Source organism: Girardinichthys multiradiatus, chromosome 8, assembly GCF_021462225.1.
Source record: "Girardinichthys multiradiatus isolate DD_20200921_A chromosome 8, DD_fGirMul_XY1, whole genome shotgun sequence".
Taxonomy (NCBI): Eukaryota; Metazoa; Chordata; class Actinopteri; order Cyprinodontiformes; family Goodeidae; genus Girardinichthys; species Girardinichthys multiradiatus.
The window spans coordinates 12,537,636-12,560,959 of record NC_061801.1 but is presented as its reverse complement, the minus strand read 5'-3'; the positions used below and the strand labels follow the sequence as shown (position 1 = coordinate 12,560,959).

Below are 23,324 nucleotides of genomic sequence, written 5' to 3'. Positions count from 1 at the left end.
ATGTTAAAGTAATAAATCAAACCTACTTTAAACCTACAAAGCTGACTTTTCCATTTGACAAATTTGGATCACAGCAAACGAAGTGGACCACAACAATATAACTTTCTTTATGTATTAATAATCATCTGAAACCTCACCATTGCTTTGTCATACTTACACAAAAATACAAGGTTATGGATTTGTGTTGTTGACAAGCAAGTCCAACATTAGTTTTACTCTTAATTCTTTTTGACCCACTAAATTGAAATATTGATTTCTGACTTTAGAGCTCGACAGCCTCTGGCTCAAAGGTCCAGAGAAACATGTTATCAGTTTTTTGAGTTTTCAATGTAGAACTGAAATAAAACTAAAATAAACCTGTTGAAATTATATATTTCCAATAGATTTGCACCAGATCATCACTGATATATTTCACTGTAGACATACTACCCATACAAGTGGAGTACAAGTAGAGACATGCAGAATTTATAACAAATAATTAGCAAATTTTGTATGAATATATAGATTTCTTTTAATGCATGCAAAAAAGGACGCAAATGTAACTTATTTGTAAGACTTAAATCTCCACAAAACATACAATAAATATCACAAAAGTTCTGTGACGAGTCGGGGAGAAACCTAGCCTAAAAGTAGGCAAACAAGTCTGAGTAAATACCAGGCACTGACAAGCACTACCCATAAATGACCTGGGACAAAAGCCAGACACTGTAATCAAGAATGGGTTCATTGTTTCAAACGTTTGCTGACAAAAATGGCAGTCATGCTGATCAAAATATATGCGAGGCTCCATGCCAGAAACCAAGTGGACAAAGCAGATATTCCAGTGCTTCAAACTGACATCCTAACTGGAAACCAAGCAATAAAAGAATCTTTCCATAACTTCCTGATATCCAATCTCTCACCAGCTTCAGGTTTTCTGGCACCGTGAGTTCTACTGGAACTATTTGATAAAGACTTTAATCATCAGATTTATTAATTTTTTTCTTCCTCCTTCATAACAGTAACTCCCTGGCAATCCAGATTTCTCTAATGAGGCACGCACTTTGCTGTCCTCTTACTACAAGGAAAGGTATGACTTCTGGCATGCACAACAGTCTTACCACTTTTCCTTTTTTGTTAGTCAGATAAATCGGAAATATTTATTTGCTTTACTTGCAGGAGATTCAGCAGAACATTGTCTTAATGCCTATATGATGTGCATAACGCCTTTGGCAACAGTTCGACACAGCTTGCACTAACCCTAAGAACATTTAAAAGGAACTGTTACTGCTCTTTCAGATTTGCTCTTCAATTAGTTTGGGTAGAAAGTCAGTTAATGACTAAATAGCCAAAGCATAATTTGGAATTCATGTTTTCAATTCACACAAAATGTGTACTAATTTTTAATGCACACATTTTTGATCAAATTCATAAATAATAGGTGCTCTCTCAGCATTTCTTATATGTTTAATCACTTTCAGTTATGTCATATTTATGAGCTACTCTATTTCTCACCTTACACTAAAAACGCTCCCCAAATATGCTAAAAACAGGTTTCAAATCAGAAAATTTTGCATACCACCTGACATTATAGAGGTCTGAAAGAGATTGTTATGCTTGAGACACGAAGTGGGAAAAAACACCTCAGCTTGAATCTAAACAAAATACTGGATTTATCTGGATTTATAGGAGGGGGAGTTAATCACACTATTTTCTTTCTGGACTGGAAAAATATCGATAAAAAGAGATAAAGCAGACAACCGTTTTTCTTATTTTTCACTTACTGCATGCATTAACTTGGTTTCTTTTATGTTTTGTTTGAGGCCTAACATATACAAAATTAAGAAAGGAACCAAAAAAAAAAAAACCCACCACATAATGTAAATTAAAGTTGTCACAAAGTATGAAAGAATACATGCAAACTGTTGCCTAACTGAATTAGGTTTATATAGTTTTAATTTCTCAACGTTAATGTCAACAAGTGCATGGGTGATTACAGAAATATCAAAAGCTTTAATACCCAGTTGCATCTTAAGCCTTGAATTTTTCCAAAGAAGGTTGAAGCTCAACATACTGAGAATGCTGCGGAGCAATGAATCAAATGAAACAGGTAGATTGTCCCAATAACGCATATTGGAGACGTATCACTAAAGTACAATATATTATCAAGAGTATTTGTCTGTCTACTTTTGCATATACATAAACTTTGATGACATCCTATGCTTGATCTATAAGGTCCAATTTGTTGATGGAGTCATCGTTGCCAGCAATAGCAACTTTAACTATTCTGTAAACATCTACCACAAGGTTTAGGAGTGTGTTCATAGTTGATAGATGAAAAAACCAGAATTACAGCTTCTGCTCTAATTCATCTAAAATGTGATCGAGAAGCTTGAGGTCAGAACTCTGTGCAGGACAGTCCAGTTTCTCCACACCAAACTTTACACACCTGCAGCCATGGAAGTGATTGGAACACTGGGATTCATTGATTTGGTGGTGTGAACCTATACATTTGGAAACATCGTGTATGTTCACTGGTCTTCAGCTATGGTTAAGTTGCGTCAGAAGGAGTGATGTTTAAAAATAGAGTACAGAGAAAGATCGTCCAACAGGTTGTTGCTTCTTTATATTGTTTCTCAAAATTTCCCTCCAAAGCTAAATCTTGGATTTCTTCTTATAAACTTAACAGACAGGATGTTTTGGTAGTATCACATAATTCTGTATCAAACACAGCATGGAGGCCTCTCAGGGATGTCTGCTCAGTCCATTTAATATGTTTCCGCCAACTTATGTTTGAGCTTCCAAAATCAGTTCAAACCAGGTCTTTGAGGTCGTTTACGATAAAACAGTGGTTGAACAACTGAACAAATGTGTTGTTTAATCTCCTGCCATCCAGAAAAGATAACGATCCACTGGAGCAAGATAAACCAAAATGTGCAACAACTTCATTCCAAAGGTATTACAGCAGCTAAAAGTATCTGGAGGTGAAAATGTAATTTTGCATAAGTATGTTTTTTAATTACCTGATGCTTGATTGTACAAAGAGATTGTACAAAGAGTACAAACACCAAGCAGAACTGATTCTGATAGTAAAAACATGTGAGAAATGAAACACATATAACATTTACATCAACTCATGAAGATTAATTGAAGGCCCATATTTTTAGCAATAAAAACCCTAGTGGTTATAAATGTAACTGAAGAGCCAACTTGTTACTTTTAAACTTATACAGTTCCTTTTTTTTACTTTTCCCACGATACAACTGCAACCCCTCATTGTTTTGGTGGTATTGGGAATTTTTTCATAAATAAAAGTCTCTTGCATGCATTTGTATTCAGGTGTCTGAGTCAATGCTTCATAGAACCAACTTTTACTGCAATCACAGCAACTGTGTCTCAACAGGCTTTACACAAGACTGAACTTTTGCCTTTGTTTGAAATAAAGCCCAAGCTCAACAATATTGAATGGAGTGCATCTGTGAACATCTACTTTTAAGTCTTGCCACAGATTATCAGTTGGATTTAAATCTGGACCTTAAACTAATCTAAGACATTAATATGCTTTGGTCTAAATTATTCCAAATACCTCTGGCTATATGTTTACGGTTATTGTTCTGCTGGAATGTGAACCTCTGACTTTATCTCAATTCTTTTGCAGTCACAAACAGCTTTCTCTAAATAGCTCAATCCATGTTTCATGGTGAGGATGGTGTTCATGGTGATAGGCTGTTAGTTTTTCACCTCAGGGAAAGTGCTGTCAAAATAAATGTTGCCCCTTCCAAATTTCTTTGGGTTTTCCTTTTTGCCATGCTAAGTTTTTTCCTATTTTAATTCCAGACAAAAATAACTTCAGTACATATGAAAAGCAGTTTTTAAATCATGATTTCATGCAAGTGAAAAAAACCCCATTCCAAACCAACTTGTCCCTATATGCACCCCTTGTAAAAACATTACCCACATTTTTTGAAAGCTACGTTAAATTTCACGAGACACACCCAGGCCTGATTCCTGCCTAACCTGTAACATCAAGAAATAATTTAAATAGGTAATTCAACTTGAAGCAGGTTAAAAGCCACACATCATGCCCTGTTCTAAAGAAATGAAAGGACAGATTAGAAGCTAATTGAACTCCCTTTAGTTTTCTTACAGCAATAGCTTTCTTCTTGCCACTCTTGGATAAAGTTTAGGTTTGTGGAGTGCACCACTAATAGTTGTCCAATTGATGGATTCTCACTTGAGCAATAGATTTCCGCAGCTCCTCCATACTTACAATGAACCTCTTGTCAGTAGGTGAACGGACATTTCTTGGTAGGTTTGGCATACTGTTTTATAACCTAACCCCAATTAAAATTTTCCCGAAGCTCTATTCCTGACAGGTCTTCAAGTCTTTATGATATTTCTTCATTGATGTTCTCTAAAAAACCTTGAGACTATAAAATAACTTTCATACTTTTATTTATACTAAGATAAAAAATATGTAAAAAAGAGAAAACAAATAAATACTGAAATTAAACTACATACAGGTGGACTCTACCTGCTAATTAGATGAGTGTAGGCAATTGGTTGCATTCGTTTTCCCTGCAGGAACATCAGAGTAACGGGGACTTTATACAAATATATACCATACTTTTTAGTTTTATTAGGAGCAACCTAAGAATACTTAACAAGACATTCTAGATACTTTATGTCAGTTTGAGAGATGCAGCTCTGAACCAGCATCATTGTAGGTGTTTGCCATGTTTTACTGCTTTATTCTAATTATGTTAAAAAGAATATCTACATATAACCATTGCTACTTAAATTTAAGCTGACAATAACATAATGAAGACCACATTATTCCAGAACTTTCCATTTCTGTTGTTGCAAACTGTGAGACTTATTCATCGCACTGAAAATAGGACAAAACCCTGAATACAGAAAATAACTGGCTCAAGTAGGTGTTTAGTCTGTTAGCCTTTAAAAACTAAACTATTAAGATGTCAGAGACCATGACTTTGAGCAGCTCTGGTTTAATTCAACATTTGGGTTTTGTTTTTTTACTTTGTCGTTTTTTTAGGAAAAAACTGTTGACTTCCAGACACTATAAAGTTGAATAAGAGAAGGAACAAGTGGCCTGACGTCATTAGATACCAATCAGTTTAAAAACACAGCAGCAGGGCCAACGCCTTCTAACCTACAAAAAGCTCTTAAGATTTTTCTATATACATGCAGAGGGAGATCCTATCACTACAAATATCTAACAGATTTCCAAAGATTAGGGTATATTATAGCCTAACCCTTTTCTTTTGCTCTTTAACATGCTGTTTGTTCACTATTGTTCCCAAAAACAAACATTTAACACTCACAGGACACATTTATTTAAACTGAGAGGTTAAGCACATACTTCTAAGGGCAGTTAGTTTCCCTGGATTTTGTTTATGGGTATCAAAGTACAAGGGCATAAGTACACGTTGACTAAGATGACAATCTTCTTTATACGAGTTTTAAGAGGTTAGCTGTTATGTTATGTCACAGATGTCACTGAAACTAAGCAAGACAAATTGTTCCTGAACAGAAGCACAATGGCATCTTTTATACTATGTAGGCTGTCATAAAACACAATCTTATAATTTAGGTTTCTGACACTGGGAGGCAAACACAAGTTACAAGTTTTAGTTTAGAAAGAATGCGCTGGTTGTTCATCAGTGGGATGTTTTGTGTACAGAGAAAAGCCAGCGATTGGTCACAAGATGTCAAAAAGAACAGGTTGTACTGCAGAGTTTGATAACTCATATATGTGAGGTGACAACCTAACATAATAGCATAGTTCAGCTTTTACAATGCTGGCTTTGTTTCATTTGTACCACTGATTTACACCAGCGTGCGTTTTCCTGTTCTAGAATTATTTCTGCAAATAATTGTAATACAACTAAACATTTTATGTACATTTTTCAGGCTTTTGAGTTGAACCTCCTCACTGAGAATTTCCATCTTCTTAATGTTGAAGAAGTATTAGCTAATCAGTCATTTTCTAAAGCATGTGATACAATCTACGTCCTTAAATGTGATTTAAATAAAGGGAGGGAATATTTGTTGCTTCAAAATGTTAGACAAAACAAAATGTAAAGGCATTTTAAAACCAGAAATCAAATTGCAGGGTAGATTATCGAGGTTACAACACAATGTGAAATTTTCTGGTTTGAATGATGCCTTAGTGAACTTATTGACAGATGCTACAACCATTTCAGAGCGACTCATTTGTTTTGCTCTCTGTGTTGTCATGTAATAAAAAGCAGCATATCCTCATTCAACTGTCAGGGGGGTGTGATGTTGTTTTAAATGGATGACTGGAAGACAGGAATGTTACCAGAGGTGTGTGCTAACCACACACAAAAAAAATGTTCTGTGTGTTTTCATCTCACTTCTTTTGATAATACACAATGACAGTTAGACAGCCTATATAACACACACACACACAAATACATACACACACACACACACACTGTTGCCTTGCAGCAAGAAGGTCCTGGGTTCATTTCCCGACCGGGGATCTTTCTGCATGGAGTTTGCATGTTCTCCCCGTGCATGCGTGGGTTCTCACCGGGTACTACGGCTTCCTCCCACAGTCCAAAGACATGCCTATTAGGTTAATTGGTCTCTCTAAATTGCCCTTAGGTGTATGAATGAGTGTGTGCGTGGTTGTTTGTGTGTTGCCCTGTGATGGACTGGCGACCTGTCCAGGGTGTATCCCGCCTCTCGCCCATAGACTGCTGGAGATAGGCACCAGCTCCCCCGTGACCCACTATGGAATAAGCGGTAGAAAAAGACTGACTGACTGACTATATATATAACATTACGTTAAATATATATAACATTTTAATACACTGCTCAATAAAATAAAGGGAACACTTAAACAACACAATATTACTCCAAGTAAATCAAACTTCTGTGAAATCAAACTGTCCACTTAGGAAGCAACACTGATTGACAATCAATTTCACCTGCTGTTGTACAAATGGAATAGACAACAGGGGGAAATCTTTGGCGATAAGCAAGACACACTCAATAAAGGAGTGGTTCTGCAGGTGGGGACCACAGACCACTTCTCAGTACCTATGGTTTCTGGCTGATGTTTTGGTCACTTTTGAATGTTGGTGGTGCTTTCACACTCGTGTTAGCATGAGACGGACTCTACAACCCACACAAGTGGCTCAGATAGTGCAGCTCATCCAGGATGGCACATCAATGCGAGCTGTGGCAAGAAGGTTTGTTGTGTCTGTCAGCGTAGTGTCCAGAGCCTGGAGGCGCTACCAGGAGACAGGCCAGTACACCAGGAGACGTGGAGGAGGGCAACAATCCAGCAGCAGGACCACTACCTCCGCCTTTGTGCAAGGAGGAACAGGAGGAGCAATGCCAGAGCCCTGCAAAATGACCTCCAGCAGGCCACAAAAGTGCATGTGTCTGCACAAACGGTTAGAAACCGACTCTATGAGGGCCTGACGTCCACAAATGGTGGTTGTACTCACAGCCCAACACCGTGCAGGACGCTTGGCATTTGCCAGAGAACAACGGGATTGGCAAATTTGCCACTGGCGCCCTGTGCTCTTCACAGATGAAAGCAGGTTCACACTGAGCACATGTGACAGACGTGATAGAGTCTGGAGACATCGTGGAGAGCGATCTGCTGCCTGCAACATCCTTCAGCATGACCGGTTTGGCAGTGGGTCAGTAATGGTGTGGGGTGGCATTTCTTTGGAGAACCGCACAGCCCTCCATGTGCTCGAAAGAAATAGCCTGACTGCCATTAGGTACCGAGATGAGATCCTCAGACCCCTTGTGAGACCATATGCTGTTGCGGTTGGCCCTGGGTTCCTCCTAATGCAGGACAATGCTAGACCTCATGTGGCTGGAGTGTGTCAACAGTTCCTGCAAGATGAAGACATTGAAGCTATGGACTGGCCCGCCCGTTCCCCAGACCTGAATCCGATTGAGCACATCTGGGACATCATGTCTCGCTCCATCCACCAACGTCACGTTGCACCACAGACTGTCCAGGAGTTGGCGGATGCTTTAGTCCAGTTCTGGGAGGAGATCCCTCAGGAGACCATCCACCGTCTCATCAGGAGCATGTCCAGGCGTTGTACGGAGGTCATACAGGCACATGGAGGCCACACACAATACTGAGCCTCATTTTGACTTGTTTTAAGGACATTACATCATAGTTGGATCAGCCTGTAGTGTGTTTTTCCACTTTAATTTTGTGTGTGACTCCAAATCCAGGCCTCTATTGGTTAATACATTTGATTTCCATTGATGATTTTTGTGTGGTTTCTTTGTCAGCACATTCAATTTTGTACAGAACAAAGTATTCAATGAGAATATTTCATTCATTCAGATCTAGGATGTGTTATTTGAGTGTTCCCATTATTTTTTTGAGCAGTGTACATTAGACTCTTCAAAATAGCCACCCTTTGCTTTGATGACTGCTTTACTCTCTTAGCATTTCCCCCCTTGATTTTAATGAAGTGGTCATCTGAAATACTTTTCCAAAGACATTGAGAGATGGCTAAAGGTTAATATTTCATTCATTACAGCAAACGGTGGTTACTTTAAGGACTCTAAAATATAACATATTTAAAGTTATTTTACAATGTTTTGTTTGCTACATAATTGCATATGTGTTCATTCACTGTTCTATTCACTATAAGTAGTCATAAACTATATATATATATATATATATATATACATATATATATATATATATACACAGGGGTTGGACAATGAAACTGAAACACCTGTCATTTTAGTGTGGTAGGTTTCATGGCTAAATTGGACCAGCCTGGTAGCCAGTCTTCATTGATTGCACATTGCACCAGTAAGAGCAGAGTGTGAAGGTTCAATTAGCAGGGTAAGAGCACAGTTTTGCTCAAAATATTGAAATCCACACAACATTATGGGTGACATACCAGAGTTCAAAAGACGACAAATTGTTGGTGCACGTCTTGCTGGCGCATCTGTGACCAAGACAGCAAGTCTTTGTGATGTATCAAGAGCCACAGTATCCAGGGTAATGTCAGCATACCACCAAGAAGGACGGACCACATCCAACAGGATTAACTTAGGACGCAAGAGGAAGCTGTCTGAAAGGGATGTTCGGGTGCTAACCCAGATTGTATCCAAAAAACATAAAACCACGGCTGCCCAAATCACGGCAGAATTAAATGTGCACCTCAACTCTCCTGTTTCCACCAGAACTGTCCGTCGGGAGCTCCACAGGGTCAATATACACGGCCGGGCTGCTATATCCAAACCTTTGGTCACTCATGCCAATGCCAAACGTCGGTTTCAATGGTGCAAGGAGCGCAAATCTTGGGCTTGAGTTACGGTGTGGAGAAGCCCCAAAGAAAACGTACCACCCAGACTGTTGCATGCCCAGAGTGAAGCATGGGGGTGGATCAGTGATGGTTTGGGCTGCCATATCATGGCATTCCTTTGGCCCAATACTTGTGCTAGATGGGCGCGACACTGCCAAGGACTACCGAACCATTCTTGAGGACCATGTGCATCCAATGGTTCAAACATTGTATCCTGAAGGCTGTGCCGTGTATCAGGATGACAATGCACCAATACACACAGCAAGACTGGTGAAAGATTGGTTTGATGAACATGAAAGTGAAGTTGAACATCTCCCATGGCCTGCAAAGTCACCAGATCTAAATATTATTGAGCCACTTTGGGGTGTTTTGGAGGAGCGAGTCAGGAAACGTTTTCCTCCACCAGTATCACGTAGTGACCTGGTCACTATCCTGCAAGAAGAATGGCTTAAAATCTCTCTGACCACCGTGCAGGACTTGTATATGTCATTCCCAAGATGAATTGACGCTGTATTGGCCGCAAAAGGAGGCCCTACACCGTACTAATAAATTATTGTGGTCTAAAACCAGGTGTTTCAGTTTCATTGTCCAACCCCTGTATATATATAGTACAGACCAAAAGTTTGGACACACCTTCTCATTCAAAGACTTGTCTTTATTTTCATGACTATGAATATTGTAGCTTCACACTGAAGGCGTCAAAACTATGAATTAACACATGTGGAATTATATACTGAACAAAAAAGTGTGAAACAACTGAAAATATGTCTTATATTCTAGGTTCTTCAAAGTAACCACCTTTTGCTTTGATTACTGCTCTGCACACTCTTGGCATGCTGTTGATGAGCTTCAAGAGGTAGTCACCTGAAATGGTTTTCCAACAGTCTTGAAGGAGTTCCCAGAGATGCTTAGCACTTATTGGCCCTTTTGCCTTCACTCTGCGGTCCAGCTCACCCCAAACCATCTTGATTGGGTTCAGGTCCGGTGACTGTGGAGGCCAGGTCATCTGGCGCAGCACCCCATCACTTTCCTTCTTGGTCAAATAGCCCTTACACAGCCTGGAGGTGTGTTTGGGGTCATTGTCCTGTTGAAAAATAAATCAGAATCACAATCAGCTTTATTGCCAAGTTCGTACATACAAACAAGGAATTTGACTCCGGTACACTTTGCTCTTTGGTTTTGTTTTTGTATTACAGAATATAAATATTTACAATGTACAATATAAACATATATAATGAAAAGGTGCATTTGCAACATCTGTATGCTGTTGTTTTGTACTCTATTGAATGTTCAACAGAGAAACAGCCTGGGGGAAGAAACTGTCTCTGTGGCGGCTGGTTTTAGTAAACAGTGCTCTGTAGCGGCGGCCTGAAGGTAAAGCTCTGAACAGTTTGTGTGCAGGGTGTGTGGGGTCTGCAGAGATTTTAGCAGCTCTTTTCCTGACCCTAGACCTGTATAAGTCCTGGATGGAGGGAAGGTCAGCCCTGATTATTCTCTCTGCAGTCCTGATTATTTGTTGCAGTCCGGACCTGTCCTGTTTTGTGGATGAGCCAAACCACACTGAGATGGATGAAGACATGACAGATTGAATGATGGCAATGTAGAAGATGACCAGCAGCTCCTGTGGAAGGTTGAACTTCTTGAGTTGCCTCAGGAAGTACAGTCTCTGCTGGGCCTTCTTTCGAACAGAGTCTATGTGTGAAGACCATCTTAGGTCCTCAGAGATGGTGGTTCCTAAGAACCTGAAGTGGTCCACGGCCAATACAGTGTTGTTGAGGATGGTGAGGGGGGTGTATTGGGGTGGTGTTCTCCGAAAGTCCACCACCATTTCCACAGTAGAGTGAGTTGAGTTCAAGGTAGTTCTGACAACACCAGTGTATCAGCTGATCCACCTGCTGTCTGTATGCAGACTCATCACTATCCTGGATCAGTCCAATGACAGTGGTGTCATCTGCAAACTTAAGGAGTTTCACGGACGAGTCCGCTGAGGTGCAGTCATTTGTATACAGAGAGAAGAGGAGTGGGGATAGAACACACCCCTGGGGGGCACCAGTACTTATTGATCTGGTTCGGGAGAAGATGCTCCCCAGTCTCACATGCTGCTGTCGGTCTGTCAGGAAGCTGTTGATCCACTGACAGGTGGAGGCTGGGACGTTGAGCTGGGTGAGCTTCTGGTGGAGGATGTCTGGTATGATGGTGTTGACGGCCGAGCTGAAGTCTACAAACAGGATCCTGGCGTACGTCCCTGGACGGTTGAGGTGTTGCAGGATGAAGTGTAGACCTAAGTTGACAGCATCATCTGCTGACCTGTTTGCTCGGTAAGCAAATTGCAGGGGGTCCAGCAGGGGGCCAGTAATGTCTTTCAGGTGCTTCAACACCAGCCGCTCAAAGGATTTCATTACCACAGATGTCAGGGCTACAGGCCTGTAGTCATTTAATCCTAGGATGGTGGGTTTCTTGGGCACCGGGATGATGGTGGATCATTTGAGGCATTTGAGGTATTTTGAATAAATACCCAAAAGTGTCACCAGCAAAGCACCCCCACACCATCACACCTCCTCCTTCATGCTTCACGGTGGGAACCAGGCATGTAGAGTCCATCCGTTCACCTCTTCTGCGCCGCACTAAGACACGGTGGTTGGAACCAAAGATTTCAAACTTGGACTCATCAGACCAAAGCACAGATTTCCACTGGTCTAATGTCCATTCCTTGTGTTCTTTAGCCCAAACAAGTCTCTTCTGCTTGTTGCCTGTCCTCAGCAGTGGTTTCCCAGCAGCTATTTTACCATGAAGGCCTGATTCACACAGTCTCCTCTTAACAGTTGTTCTAGAGATGTGTCTGCTGCTAGAACTCTGTGTGGCATTGACCTGTTCTCTAATCTGAGCTGCTGTTAACCTGCGATTTCTGAGGCTGGTGACTCGGAGGAACTTATTGTCCGCAGCAGAGGTGACTCTTAGTCTTCCTTTCCTGGGGCGGTCTTCATGTGAGCCAGTTTCTTTGTAGCGCTTGATGGTCTCTGCGACTGCACTTGGGGACACTTTCAAAGTTTTCCCAATTGTTCGGACTGACTGACCTTCATTTCTTAAAGTAATGATGGCCACTCGTTTTTCTTTACTTAACTGCTTTTTTCTTGCCATAATACAAATTCTAACAGTCTATTCAGTAAGACTATCAGCTGTGTACTCTATCCACCTCCTGCACAACACAACTGATGGTCCCAACCCCATTTATAAGGCTTGAAATCCCACTTATTAAACCTGACAGGGCACACCTGTGAAGTGAAAACCATTTCAGGTGACTACCTCTTGAAGCTCATCAACAGAAAGCCAAGAGTGTGCGGAGCAGTAATCAAAGCAAAAGGTGGTTACTTTTAAGAACCTAGATTATAAGACATATTTTCAGTTGTTTCACACTTTTTTGTTCAGTATATAATTCCACATGTGTTAATTCATAGTTTTGATGCCTTCAGTGTGAAGCTACAATATTCATAGTCATGAAAATAAAGGCAACTCTTTGAATGTGAAGGTGTGTCCAAACGTTTGGTAGAAATTGTAAATAAAAAAGTATCTTAAATGAAATAAATTGAGACAGTCTGAGAAAGGCCTCTATAATGTCATTTTAGGACACCAATTTATTGTTAACACTGTAGTTGAGTGACAATCTTTCTGTTTGTTTCAGCATTTAATGATCCTGACAGAAATACAGTGGAGAGCAGAGCTCGTTCTCTCTGCCTGTGGTTTTTAAACCCGGTCACAATGGACAAGAACATGATAAATGCTGCTTGTTCAAATTCTTTAAGGACTCCACATTCACTGTGCTGTTCCTACTCTTGGTGTTATCCTTATACACAAACCCAGAATCTCACTAAATGAAGGAATGCAGTTGAACTTTTAGTTTGCAATTTTAAATAAATAAAAAAGCTGACATTTAAAACTTAGAAAATGGTAGACTTGTCTAGGAATATTTTGACATTTGTGTTATTAAAATAAATTGTGTACTGACATGAACTAAGTTGCCTCAAAGTCCAGCTAAATCTGTGTATCTAAAATTATCTCCTTTTACATTTTTCTTTGTCATAACTGACAAAAAAGACTTTCATATTGAAACCACAGACATACTTTGGCTTCCTTCAAGCCAACCCACAAGACAAACCTTTTTACCGTAAGCTGACAACAACCCACCCACTGGCAAGCACTGCATAGTAACTGTTTTGTTGTCTAGCTTCTTGTTGTATTGTGTTTATTTTGTATTCTATATGCAACCATGTGTGAATGTTGTGAAAACACTAACCTACAATGTGGAAAGCAACAGTGAATGAAGTCTGTTGACATGAAATTTACACCATAAGTTGGTAATAGCCTAGCTAATCCACATGTACAAAGAAATTAAAACAAAGTTCATGAATCAAGTTATGTTTAATGAAGTGGAATAGCACAAAGGATAAGTATTAATTAAACACTTTAACCAAAATGTATTTAATAGTTAATACTTAAACTATTCACACGCATTGCTGGGTGTGAGTTTGAGCCATTTTCCCACACAAATTGTCTTCAGATCTTGAAGGTTCTGGAGGCCTCTTCTATGCACTCTGATCTGATTCAGTTCTTTTTATAGATTTTCACTTGACGACAAGTTAGTTCATTGAATGGGCCTTTCTAGCAGTGTTTTTTTTTCTTTCTTTAAAATCAGTTGAGAGTTTTCTTGGCTATGCGTTTGGGATCATTGTCTGGCTGAAAAATCCATCCTCACTTCACCTTCAAACTCTTGTCAACAATGTCCCGGTATAGTTCTACTTACATCCTTTCTTCAAATATACGATGTCTGCCAATACATGATGTTCCCACCCACAGACTTCAGGGTTAACATGGTGTTTTTTGGTTGATACACTGGTTATATCTGCCATAAACAATGTGTGTGTGCAATAAAATCTCCAATGAAAGACTTCAGTGGTGTTATCTGGCCAGACTATATTTCCCTGAAAATTCCCTGACCCGTTGAACTACTATGCAGCAAACTTTAAATGAGCTCCAAACTGCTTTTTCTCTGCAGTGGAGTCTTATGGTGAGTGTGTAGAGGTCATTATGGTTGAGTGTGTTACTTGTGTTTTTCATTGGTCTTGGTGAACTCTTGACACTTTTTTTAACTTCCTCAGAAATCTGACCTGGTGAGCACCTTGTCTTGGCTGGCTTGTGGTGAAATAATGTTCTTTCCAGTTTTGAATGATTGCCCCAATAGTGCTCAATGGGACAATAAGACAATAGAACAATAAAATGTTTAGAAATACATCTACAAAGTGTAATACAGTGTAATAATAAGGTTGTGAACCTGTTGTGAGGTATTTGCTTTTACCCATCATCTTGTATTTGTTGTATGATACCTTGGTAATGAGAAATCTTTTTTAAATTGTACTTTCTTTGCTTTCAATGCCTTTCCTTTATGTATATATATAAAAGCTTATTCCCTACAGCCATTCTTACACATCATATAATTTATTGACTTATACTTTTTAAATGCATGGATTTATAGGGTTGTTGTCATCAGATAATATCAAAAAACTAATAATTTTGTTTTTATATGATACAAAATACATCTAATATGTATTAAATAGAAATATATTTAGTGAGGAAAACCATTAAGTTCCACAAGTTCAATACTAAAGTACTATTATAACATTTATATAAAAAAAAATGCATCAGTCAAACATAAAAAAAAAAACACTGTCTAGTCTGTCTATTTGGTTTATATCTCTTGCATGAAGTTGTGTCTGTGTTCATTGAAATATGTGGTGTAAGCTTGAGAAAGATATGTATGTCAGCCCTGTGGACATCCTTTCAAATGCTTAAACTATTCTCACTGGATGTAAACAGGTGAATGTAATGAATGACAGTACAATGCCTGTCAAAGTCTGTATATGGCCGTTTATCTCCCAGACCCTACTATTGGGTTATTCCTAACGAACATGAAAACACATCACCAAATCTAACACAGAAATAGAAGTGTTATTAGCTTGGAAGACAAAGACTTGCTCCACATGGTTTCTGCTTCTAATGATTTAAAGCTCCATTCACCTGAAAGAAACTAGATGTACAACAAATGTTGTGAGATTTGTGATAAACAATATCTTTGTGATGTCAGCAAACAATCTGCACGCTATATTCAGAGTCTTCGGTTAAATTAAAGGGAGTGTCACTGCTGCCTGCATGTTATTGTCTCACCACAGATCTAGGCACAGTATCAATCTGAATGAGATGGTAGTAATTAAAGCAGGATAGTAACATAACCGGTTGCACGTGTAATGCAGGTGTTCAGACAATAAAATAAATGATTGTTTAATTCATGGGAATTTCTCCTTAACACAAGTAAAACTTGTGCCTGCCAACAGTTCAGAAATGCTTCCATGATATGTGAAGGAATGGAAGAAATGAGTTTTTAGGTTCAGTAGCAATGGATATAGAAATATATTTTAATGAGCCTATACATCACCAAAAGTCTTTTTGTTTTGTAATTATATTGTTTGTATTGCTTTTTAAATAAAAAATGTTGTTATTCTGAACATTTTGTCTCAGTCTGATCTTGCTTTTTCACGTTTTTAATTTTTGGTTAGTTTCTTTCTTATATAAAAACATTTTTCTCTGCCTCATTTCATTTTTTATTTTTTTATTTTTTGGGCTAGATTAAATGCTAATTATTTTATACAGCTCTTACTCATTGCAAACTAATCCCTGCAATTTCCCAGACTGAAACCCACAAAAGTCCCCTAAACTAATCACGCTGCAATCGTTGGCAAGAAATATGTGTCACACTCTTCACACCTTCAAACAAATATGCAGAATTCTCAAATTGAAAGCAGGAACAAAAGAAACAGAAAAATATATCTATTTTGTTTGGAAAGATAAAATTAAGAAGCAGGTTCTTTAAATTATAAAAATCTATCAAATCAAGCAAGAATTCAACAAGCAAAGCCATGAAATTGTATTGAAATTTATTTGCTTTTTATATTAAACTTTATGTACAAGTTATGTTTCTGTACAGGATAATTGCTCAATGTAGACATTTTTTTAAACCACAAACCGGCACATTATTCTTATAATTTCATATTTACTGAATTTATTTCACGCTTTTCAACAAACAGGACATAGAAGGGGAAATATTTAAAAAATAAGCATTAAGGACAAATAAAAAAGGGAAGGTTTAGAAAATTAAGGATGATAAAAATACATTTATATAATTTACATCTTTACACTAAATTCAAATGTACAAAAGCAGTTCACTGTAGTAGAAGTGGATTTAAAGGCAGTGAGTTTTTTATTACTGAATATTTTGGCATATGAAACCCATAATTCTTCAGATTGTGAATTAAAAAAAGATATGACACAATCTTTATACATTTTCTTGTTTCTGATTTGTGCCATTAATACTGCAAGTCATGCAAACTACTTTATGTAATAATGTATCATTTCAAACTGCCATCCTTCCGTTTTTTCTTCATGGGACGTTTTTTTTTTTCTTTACATAGATCTTACAGTTTAACAAGATGTTTAACATCAAAAGGATACTGAATAGATAAGTTAATAATAGGAAGCAGCTTAAATGTGGTGTTGGTATCTTTCCCTCCGCATCACGATGAACTTGAAATTATGTTCTGCAACTTCATCATCTCATCAGGGGACAGCAGAAACACAGATGCAGGGCTGGAATTTACCTTCAGCACAGCTGAAGGCTCCACTTCTAATTTTGGCATCCCTTTCTGCCTCATGTCTTCCATATAGACTTTAGAGGCAAAGCCTCGCACTCCGGGGGGACTGGAATCAGGTTTATTTGGAGTGTGGGGAGCCATGGAGTTTTCAGTGCTATTCTCTTTGGTATAAAAGTCCCAGAAATCTGTTGGCCTGAGCTTGTATGACTTGTTGATATTCTGTTGATCAAGTAGCTGGATGTTCTGGCCAGTTTCCCCTTTTCTTAGAAAGGCACCTGAAGTTTTTCCATCCTGGTTATTATCTGGCTTGGTGTTTGGGACGAGGCTTGATCCATCCCTTAGCCTCAGTTTATTAGCTGAGGTCTGGTTTTGAGGACTACGTAACGTCAGGTCGGTCGGGAAAATATCCGCATCAAACAAGCTTGTTTTTCCAAAGGGCTTTTCATAATCAGAGACAAGATGCTCTTTAGCTTCAGGCAGCTTTGCAGAAGAGCCGTACAACTTGAGCCAGTTACGAAACACAGACAGTGGCACTTCAATTTCCATCTTGCCTTCTTTTTCTTTAGAAACCCTGTTCAGAACATGACTGAAATTGACACCCTCTTCTTCTGTTCTTATTATTCCATCTTCTGCTGGCTGGACTGGAAAGTCTGCTCTCAGAGACCAAGGTTTTGCGGTTGTTTCAAAGACGTCTTTGTCTGGTTCAGGCATCAGAGCAGAAATGAATATCGGGCTATCTGAGGGTGTTGGAGCTTGGACATCAGCGTCATGGGTCTCATTTTTTTTCTCAGACTCAGAAAAGGTCGGTGCACCTTCTCCTGACTCACCAACCTGTGTCTCATTTTCTTCACTTATTACGTCTGCATGATGAGAGGTGTAGAGTGTAGAGGGTTTGTTTAAAAACTTTGGATTCTTGCTGCATGAAGGTGATGAGAATGATGATATAGGGTTAATGTCAGACCCTTGGGCTGAAGCTTTTACACTCAGATTCAGGGGTTCAGAGGGGGACAATCCGCATGCGGTCTTGTACTTCTCCGCCAGGGAGCGGAGTTTATCCAGAGGCTCTCTAACCATGGTAACCGGCTCCTGATGAGGCAGATCCAATGGGAATTGTGGAAGCTTGGGAGCAGGGAAGGCATGTGGTGGTATTACAGAGGAAGGGATAGGACCATAAGGCGGTAGAACTGGGTGAGCTAGGTCGTAGTAAGGGTGGTAGTGGAGAGGCAGAGAGTAGATTTTCCCATGTGGTTCCATCTGGAAATATTGAGGTCCCTAAGAGATAAGTCAGCATCTGAGAGATTAGTTTGGTGAAAAAGGCTATTTTTTCTTTTCTAAATGAAAATTATGATTAGATCAGAGCATGAAATTCTGATTTAAGTTATCAAAGAAGCATGTTTTTGAAATTTCAACAATTTTGAATTAAATTTACAATTTCTCTTCACAGATTAAAAGGTAAGCCTTCAAACCCAGTTAAGTAAATTATTTCTTGCATCATAACCAATTTATTCACATTAACAAGTTGTTAAAACTTTCATCATGTTAATATTAAGAAAACCTACTGTACAAATAATTACTGCTCAAAATGAGTGTGAAATGATACCAACCGGTGGCACTGACAACAGCCTGTATTTTGATGGCCTCTGGCCCCCATCGTCATCTTTGGTGTTGCGGTTGGGTCTTGACTGATGTTGAGGCATGGTCATTAATATGCCTTTCAAGTGACACTCGTAAGGCAAAAGCAACCTAAAAAAATATGAGAACCGAATCAGATAAAAGTTTCATATGTGATAAAACCACCCACTCACACTGCACGGACAGATAACCACACTCACTTTTCATAGTGCCTGCGTGTGCAGGTGGCTGCACTTGTGCTTCGAGGGTTTCCTCCCAGCGTGTTGTAAACCCGTTTCCACTGCTGATGAGAAGTCACCTGAAGTTTAGAAGATAGATTATTTAATGTCTGCTTGTTTAAAAAAGGGCATTAAAACACAGAGACACACTACAGTAGTTTTATTAAAGAAGGAATGACGTTTTGGTGCACAGCTTTAGTGCAAAATCAATATCAGCCACTACAAATAACTAGGAAATTTATATAGCTTGCCAATCTGCCATTTATAATTACTGTGGTTTTATAAATGTGACTTTAAAAGTTGCTGCATAGCACAAGTAAAAAAAAAACTAAAACTATAATTATGCTAATATTTTGATATCAGTTTTGAATGTATTTTTATCAAGACATATTGATACATAATTATATTAAATTAATTTAAAAACTGGTCATAAAATTTAGAAATACCCATTGACAAAAATAAAAAGTTTAAGCTTATAGAGACCATTTTAATAAACTGTAATAATAATAAATACGTATTATATTATGTATGATAAAGCAGAAAACAGAATTACCTGATGGTAGCCTCCCAAGTCACTGACAGTCTTGAACATCATAAATAAATCAACTGGAAAACAAATGAAAACTGTAAGTAAATGTTATCATTATTATTTAAATGTAAATCTGTGTATTTGATTGTCATTCATTGCAATCCAACTTATCTTTTTAGCATATTTCTTAGCCTTAGACAACTATTTTTTGCTGTTTCAGCTATTTCTTAAATTAGAGAATTAGTTACCTAAAGAAATATATTCACAGGGATAAAAATACCATGTATTACATTTGGTAAGCGATTTGCGAAGCTAGTTAGGATTTGTTTTTATTTATTTAAAGAATAATTCTTAGAGCCATGGAAAATCATTTTTAGCCAAACACTCAGCAATATGGAACATTGTGTTTTTGTGTTTTAATTTTTATATCCAGTATAATCTTTTAATAGTAACCAAATGTCTCACATTGATGTGTTCTTGTTTCCCGAGATGTTTACTTGATGCTGCAGCCAACATTATGACATATGTTATGTAAACATATGTTATGCAGCCGGACTTTACCAGGAATTATGTGATAATGTTATTACAGTATCTAAACAAGATTTTAATGCATCAAGTAAGGGCATATAGACTTCTGCTTTGATAATTACTTTGTTTGAAGCCCAGATTGGGGATCCTCTCTATTGGGGTGTCTCTCTTTTTCATGAAAAGGTAGAGATTCTTGAGGAACTGCTCCTCAGTAATCTCCTCCATTGGGTTTTTGGTGCTGTCCTCTTGAAGCTCCCTCTGTTCCATTTTCACTTGTACCTAAAACAACACGAAAGAAGAATTTAAGAGGAGCAATATTTATATTTGTTTTATTTCAAGATTTTATTCCAGTGATTTTTCTGACAAAGCTCTGAAATTTAAAGTGATAAACAGCTTTACTTCAACACTGCCCTGCACCTGAGTGAACAGATGTAAGAGGCCCCCCATCATGTTGACTGAGAGTGAAACCTTTACTTATATGAGTGGAGTCAATCGCTCATACCATTAGCATTAGACATAAAAGTAGCATCAGTGCCTTCTTTTATCCCATTAGTTCCACTGTTTTGTTATATTGTCTGTGGTCAACTATAGCAACAGCTGGAATATTAGTGTTAAATAAAATATATGTTATTCCAGGTAATTAAAGATTGTCTATGGTTTATCTTTATTCACAACAGAGAAAAAATGTTCAAAAAGCGCTTTTTATACCAATGTTAATAAATTCACTCAATAACAGTGATTAAAAAATGCACAATTATGGTATGACGTCTAATTGATGAATTATCATGGACAACTTAATTTGGGATTTTAACCAATTATTCCTTACCTGTGTTTCCTTTGAGATGATAAAGATGGAAAGGGTTATCTCATTGCCCTGATGGTCCGAAAGCAAGTCAAGAAGCCGTGTTGGTTAGTGATCGCAACAACTTGTAATTGCCGTGTCACACACTTGTCATTTGAGTCTAGGTGACAACATGATAAAGTAGCAGAAGGGGGTGTTTACTTAAATGACTTCCTGCTGAGATTTGAATTGTTGAACAGGTTTGACTCGTTCCTGAGTATGTGACAAGAAGAAAGGTTGTGCTGGAATAAACTATGAGAGGGGAAAGGTAAGAATCTGTTCCTATCATGTTCTTTATTCAGATTGTCGAGGTAGGAAAACTTCACTGGCCGTCCATAAACTCTTACATTACTCCTCACCTCTCATCGACTCTTTTTATTTGGCACCCCAAAGGACAATCCTCAGTCAGAGATACGTTGTATGTTTCCACAAGTTTACTAAAACCAGTCTGAATTCAGAGCGGGAGACATCACACTTACACTGCTACCTGGAAACCTCTGTGTGTTGTCTTACTGGGGCTGCTCTCCATTCCGTCATATACCCCAAGTTGTTGTGCAGCACCTTTTTTTCAGTTACATACACAATCATTCTATCTGTGGATGTCTGCCCAGCAACAGCATAAAAAAAAACATAGATACATTTCATCATTTAATAAAGAATTGTTTCCCACACGTCTTCAGGAAGCCTCAGGGTGGAATACTTATCAGAAGTTCCGACTAGCACAGAGAGGAGTAGCATGCCTCCCTAATATACTGCCGGCTTCTCACGATACAGACAGAAAACACCTGCAAGCTTTAACCTTGAATAATAAACTCTCATTGTGTTATAATACTAGAGGCTACTGTTAAGGTTTTTTATACCTATCAAAAGCATAACTAAAATTTCTAATAAAAATCAATCTATAAGAAGCAAAGTCCCAAATATATCTTAGTCTTAGCTACTAATAATAAGGCATTTATATTTCCACAAGATCCATTCATTTCTTTAATTATATTTTTTGCATCATACAACTCATTGCATGGCCATTCAGTTTAACGTGAAAGCAGTGTGGCAAAGGGAAACACATTTTACTACCGCAGGTTTTAAATTTAGCTAAAAATTGTCTTATTAGGATATCAAATTACTATTTTTGGATTCCTTGGAAAAACATGTTTCTAAATGCGTGTTGAAATACATTGTGAAAACATGATGACCTTGTACATAAAGGTTCATTGTTTTCAAGTTCATGTTGCACCACAGCAGGTTCCTCAAGCTTAATTAGATTGTTAAAATGGATTAACAATACCCTATTGCAATATTTAAATACAAGGTGTGTTCAACGTCTTCCTGTTCAAATAACTACCTGTTGCAACTAAGATATGCAGAACATCATATCTGAGCGCACAAGACATTGAACCTTGAAGCAGATGGCCTACAGTAGCAGAAGACCACACAGAGTGTCACGTCTGTCAACTAAGAACTTGAAACTAAGCATCCTGTTTGCATAGGCACACCAAAACCTACACTCAAAAAAATTAAATAAAGCACCTGTTTGATTGGTTAAATAGTCATTTGTTCATTTTACATATATATATTGTGTTTATGTTTTTCCCTTATTGTCTCTTGTTGGTTTAACGTAAAACAATGAAACGTTAAATGAACTACATTAGCATTCTTCAATCCAATGAAGGGTAACTACTTTAAACCAACTCTAAATCTGATGACGAACCCCACTCCATACCAGATGGTGGCAGTAATGCACACCTCAACGCCTTTGCTAACCGCCAATATAGGAAGAAAAAGACGAACTAAGGTCTAATGCGTATGTTCAAAGTGCCCGGATGCAAAGAAGCGGGACGATTGACAAGTGTGTATGGTGAATTTTGCCGTCTGCCTTATCCTCTGCTGTGCAGGAAAGTGGAAATATCTAAGGGAATGTATTGCTTGGGTTTACAGCTTATTTTTTTTTACTTCAAATATGTAAGTTGTCATATTACAATTGATAATACTACTGGGCACCGTCGAATACCAGTTTTATAATTACTCCATCTCAGAGCTGCCAACTTGCTGACTTTGTCACTATATTTAGCGACTTTTCAAACCTCTTGTGAGTTTTTTTTTAAAGAAGCGACTAGCGACAAATCTAGCCACTTTATCAGATCTTATTACAGACTTTTGCCGACTCTAATGTGAGAGCACATTTACTAGTTTCTCAGCGAGAAGCTGGTGCTGTCGTGGGCTCATCTCCTGTTAAAACGCGCTTTCGAGCAGCTCCGCGGTTATCCAGTCAGAGCTGGACACATTATGGAGCTAAATTGGGACCATAAAGTTTGTTCAAACGAAGAAAATTTGAACCTGAAAAATAAAAGTTTGTTTAAACGAAGAAAATTTGAACCTGAAAAATAAAAGTTTGTTCAAACGAAAAAAATTTTAACCTGAAAAATAAAAGTTTGTTCAAACGAAAAAAATTTAAACCTGAAAAATAAGTTTGTTCAAAAGAAAAAAAATTTTACGTGAAAAATTATTTTGAACCTCCCCCCCCAAAAAATGTGAAAACTGAAAAAATTG

At 38.2% G+C, this 23,324-nt stretch overlaps 2 protein-coding genes across 5 annotated transcripts in view; one reads left to right on the top strand and one right to left on the bottom strand.

Moving 5' to 3' along the window:
• LOC124872970 (rhotekin-like) overlaps nt 1-23,324 on the top strand; it is a 54,582-nt gene that overhangs the window by 21,370 nt on the left and 9,888 nt on the right. For 2 of the 4 annotated variants that reach the window (XR_007039406.1, XM_047373423.1), the window contains exon 12: nt 14,486-15,886. The exons of the other annotated variants lie outside the window; for them this stretch is intronic. Coding sequence is in view for 1 of the 2 variants with exons in the window: in XM_047373423.1 (XP_047229379.1) it covers nt 14,486-14,493 (8 nt within the window). In the remaining variant the exon portion in view is untranslated. Of the gene's footprint in view, nt 1-14,485; nt 15,887-23,324 lie in introns of those variants that run through there. 4 annotated transcript variants of the gene reach the window in all.
• arid6 (AT-rich interaction domain 6) lies at nt 16,800-21,531 on the bottom strand. Its single transcript, XM_047373421.1, has 6 exons — nt 20,763-21,531; nt 20,059-20,215; nt 19,433-19,485; nt 18,862-18,959; nt 18,634-18,772; nt 16,800-18,301 (listed from the first exon to the last, which is right to left on the bottom strand). The coding sequence occupies exons 2-6, from the start codon at nt 20,201-20,203 to the stop codon at nt 16,952-16,954; spliced, it is 1,785 nt and encodes a 594-aa protein (XP_047229377.1). The 5' UTR covers nt 20,204-20,215; nt 20,763-21,531; the 3' UTR covers nt 16,800-16,951.

What these genes read in the sequence shown, in the direction of transcription:
- arid6 (XM_047373421.1), bottom strand. Translation starts at nt 20,203, where the DNA reads ATGGAACAGAGGGAGCTTCAAGAGGACAGCACCAAAAACCCAATGGAG. An exon ending in CAATCTGGGCTTCAAACAAA is followed by an intron (nt 19,486 to 20,058) that starts GTAATTATCAAA and finishes TTTGTTTTCCAG; the next exon opens with TTGATTTATTTATGATGTTC. An exon ending in ACTTGGGAGGCTACCATCAG is followed by an intron (nt 18,960 to 19,432) that starts GTAATTCTGTTT and finishes TCTAAACTTCAG; the next exon opens with GTGACTTCTCATCAGCAGTG.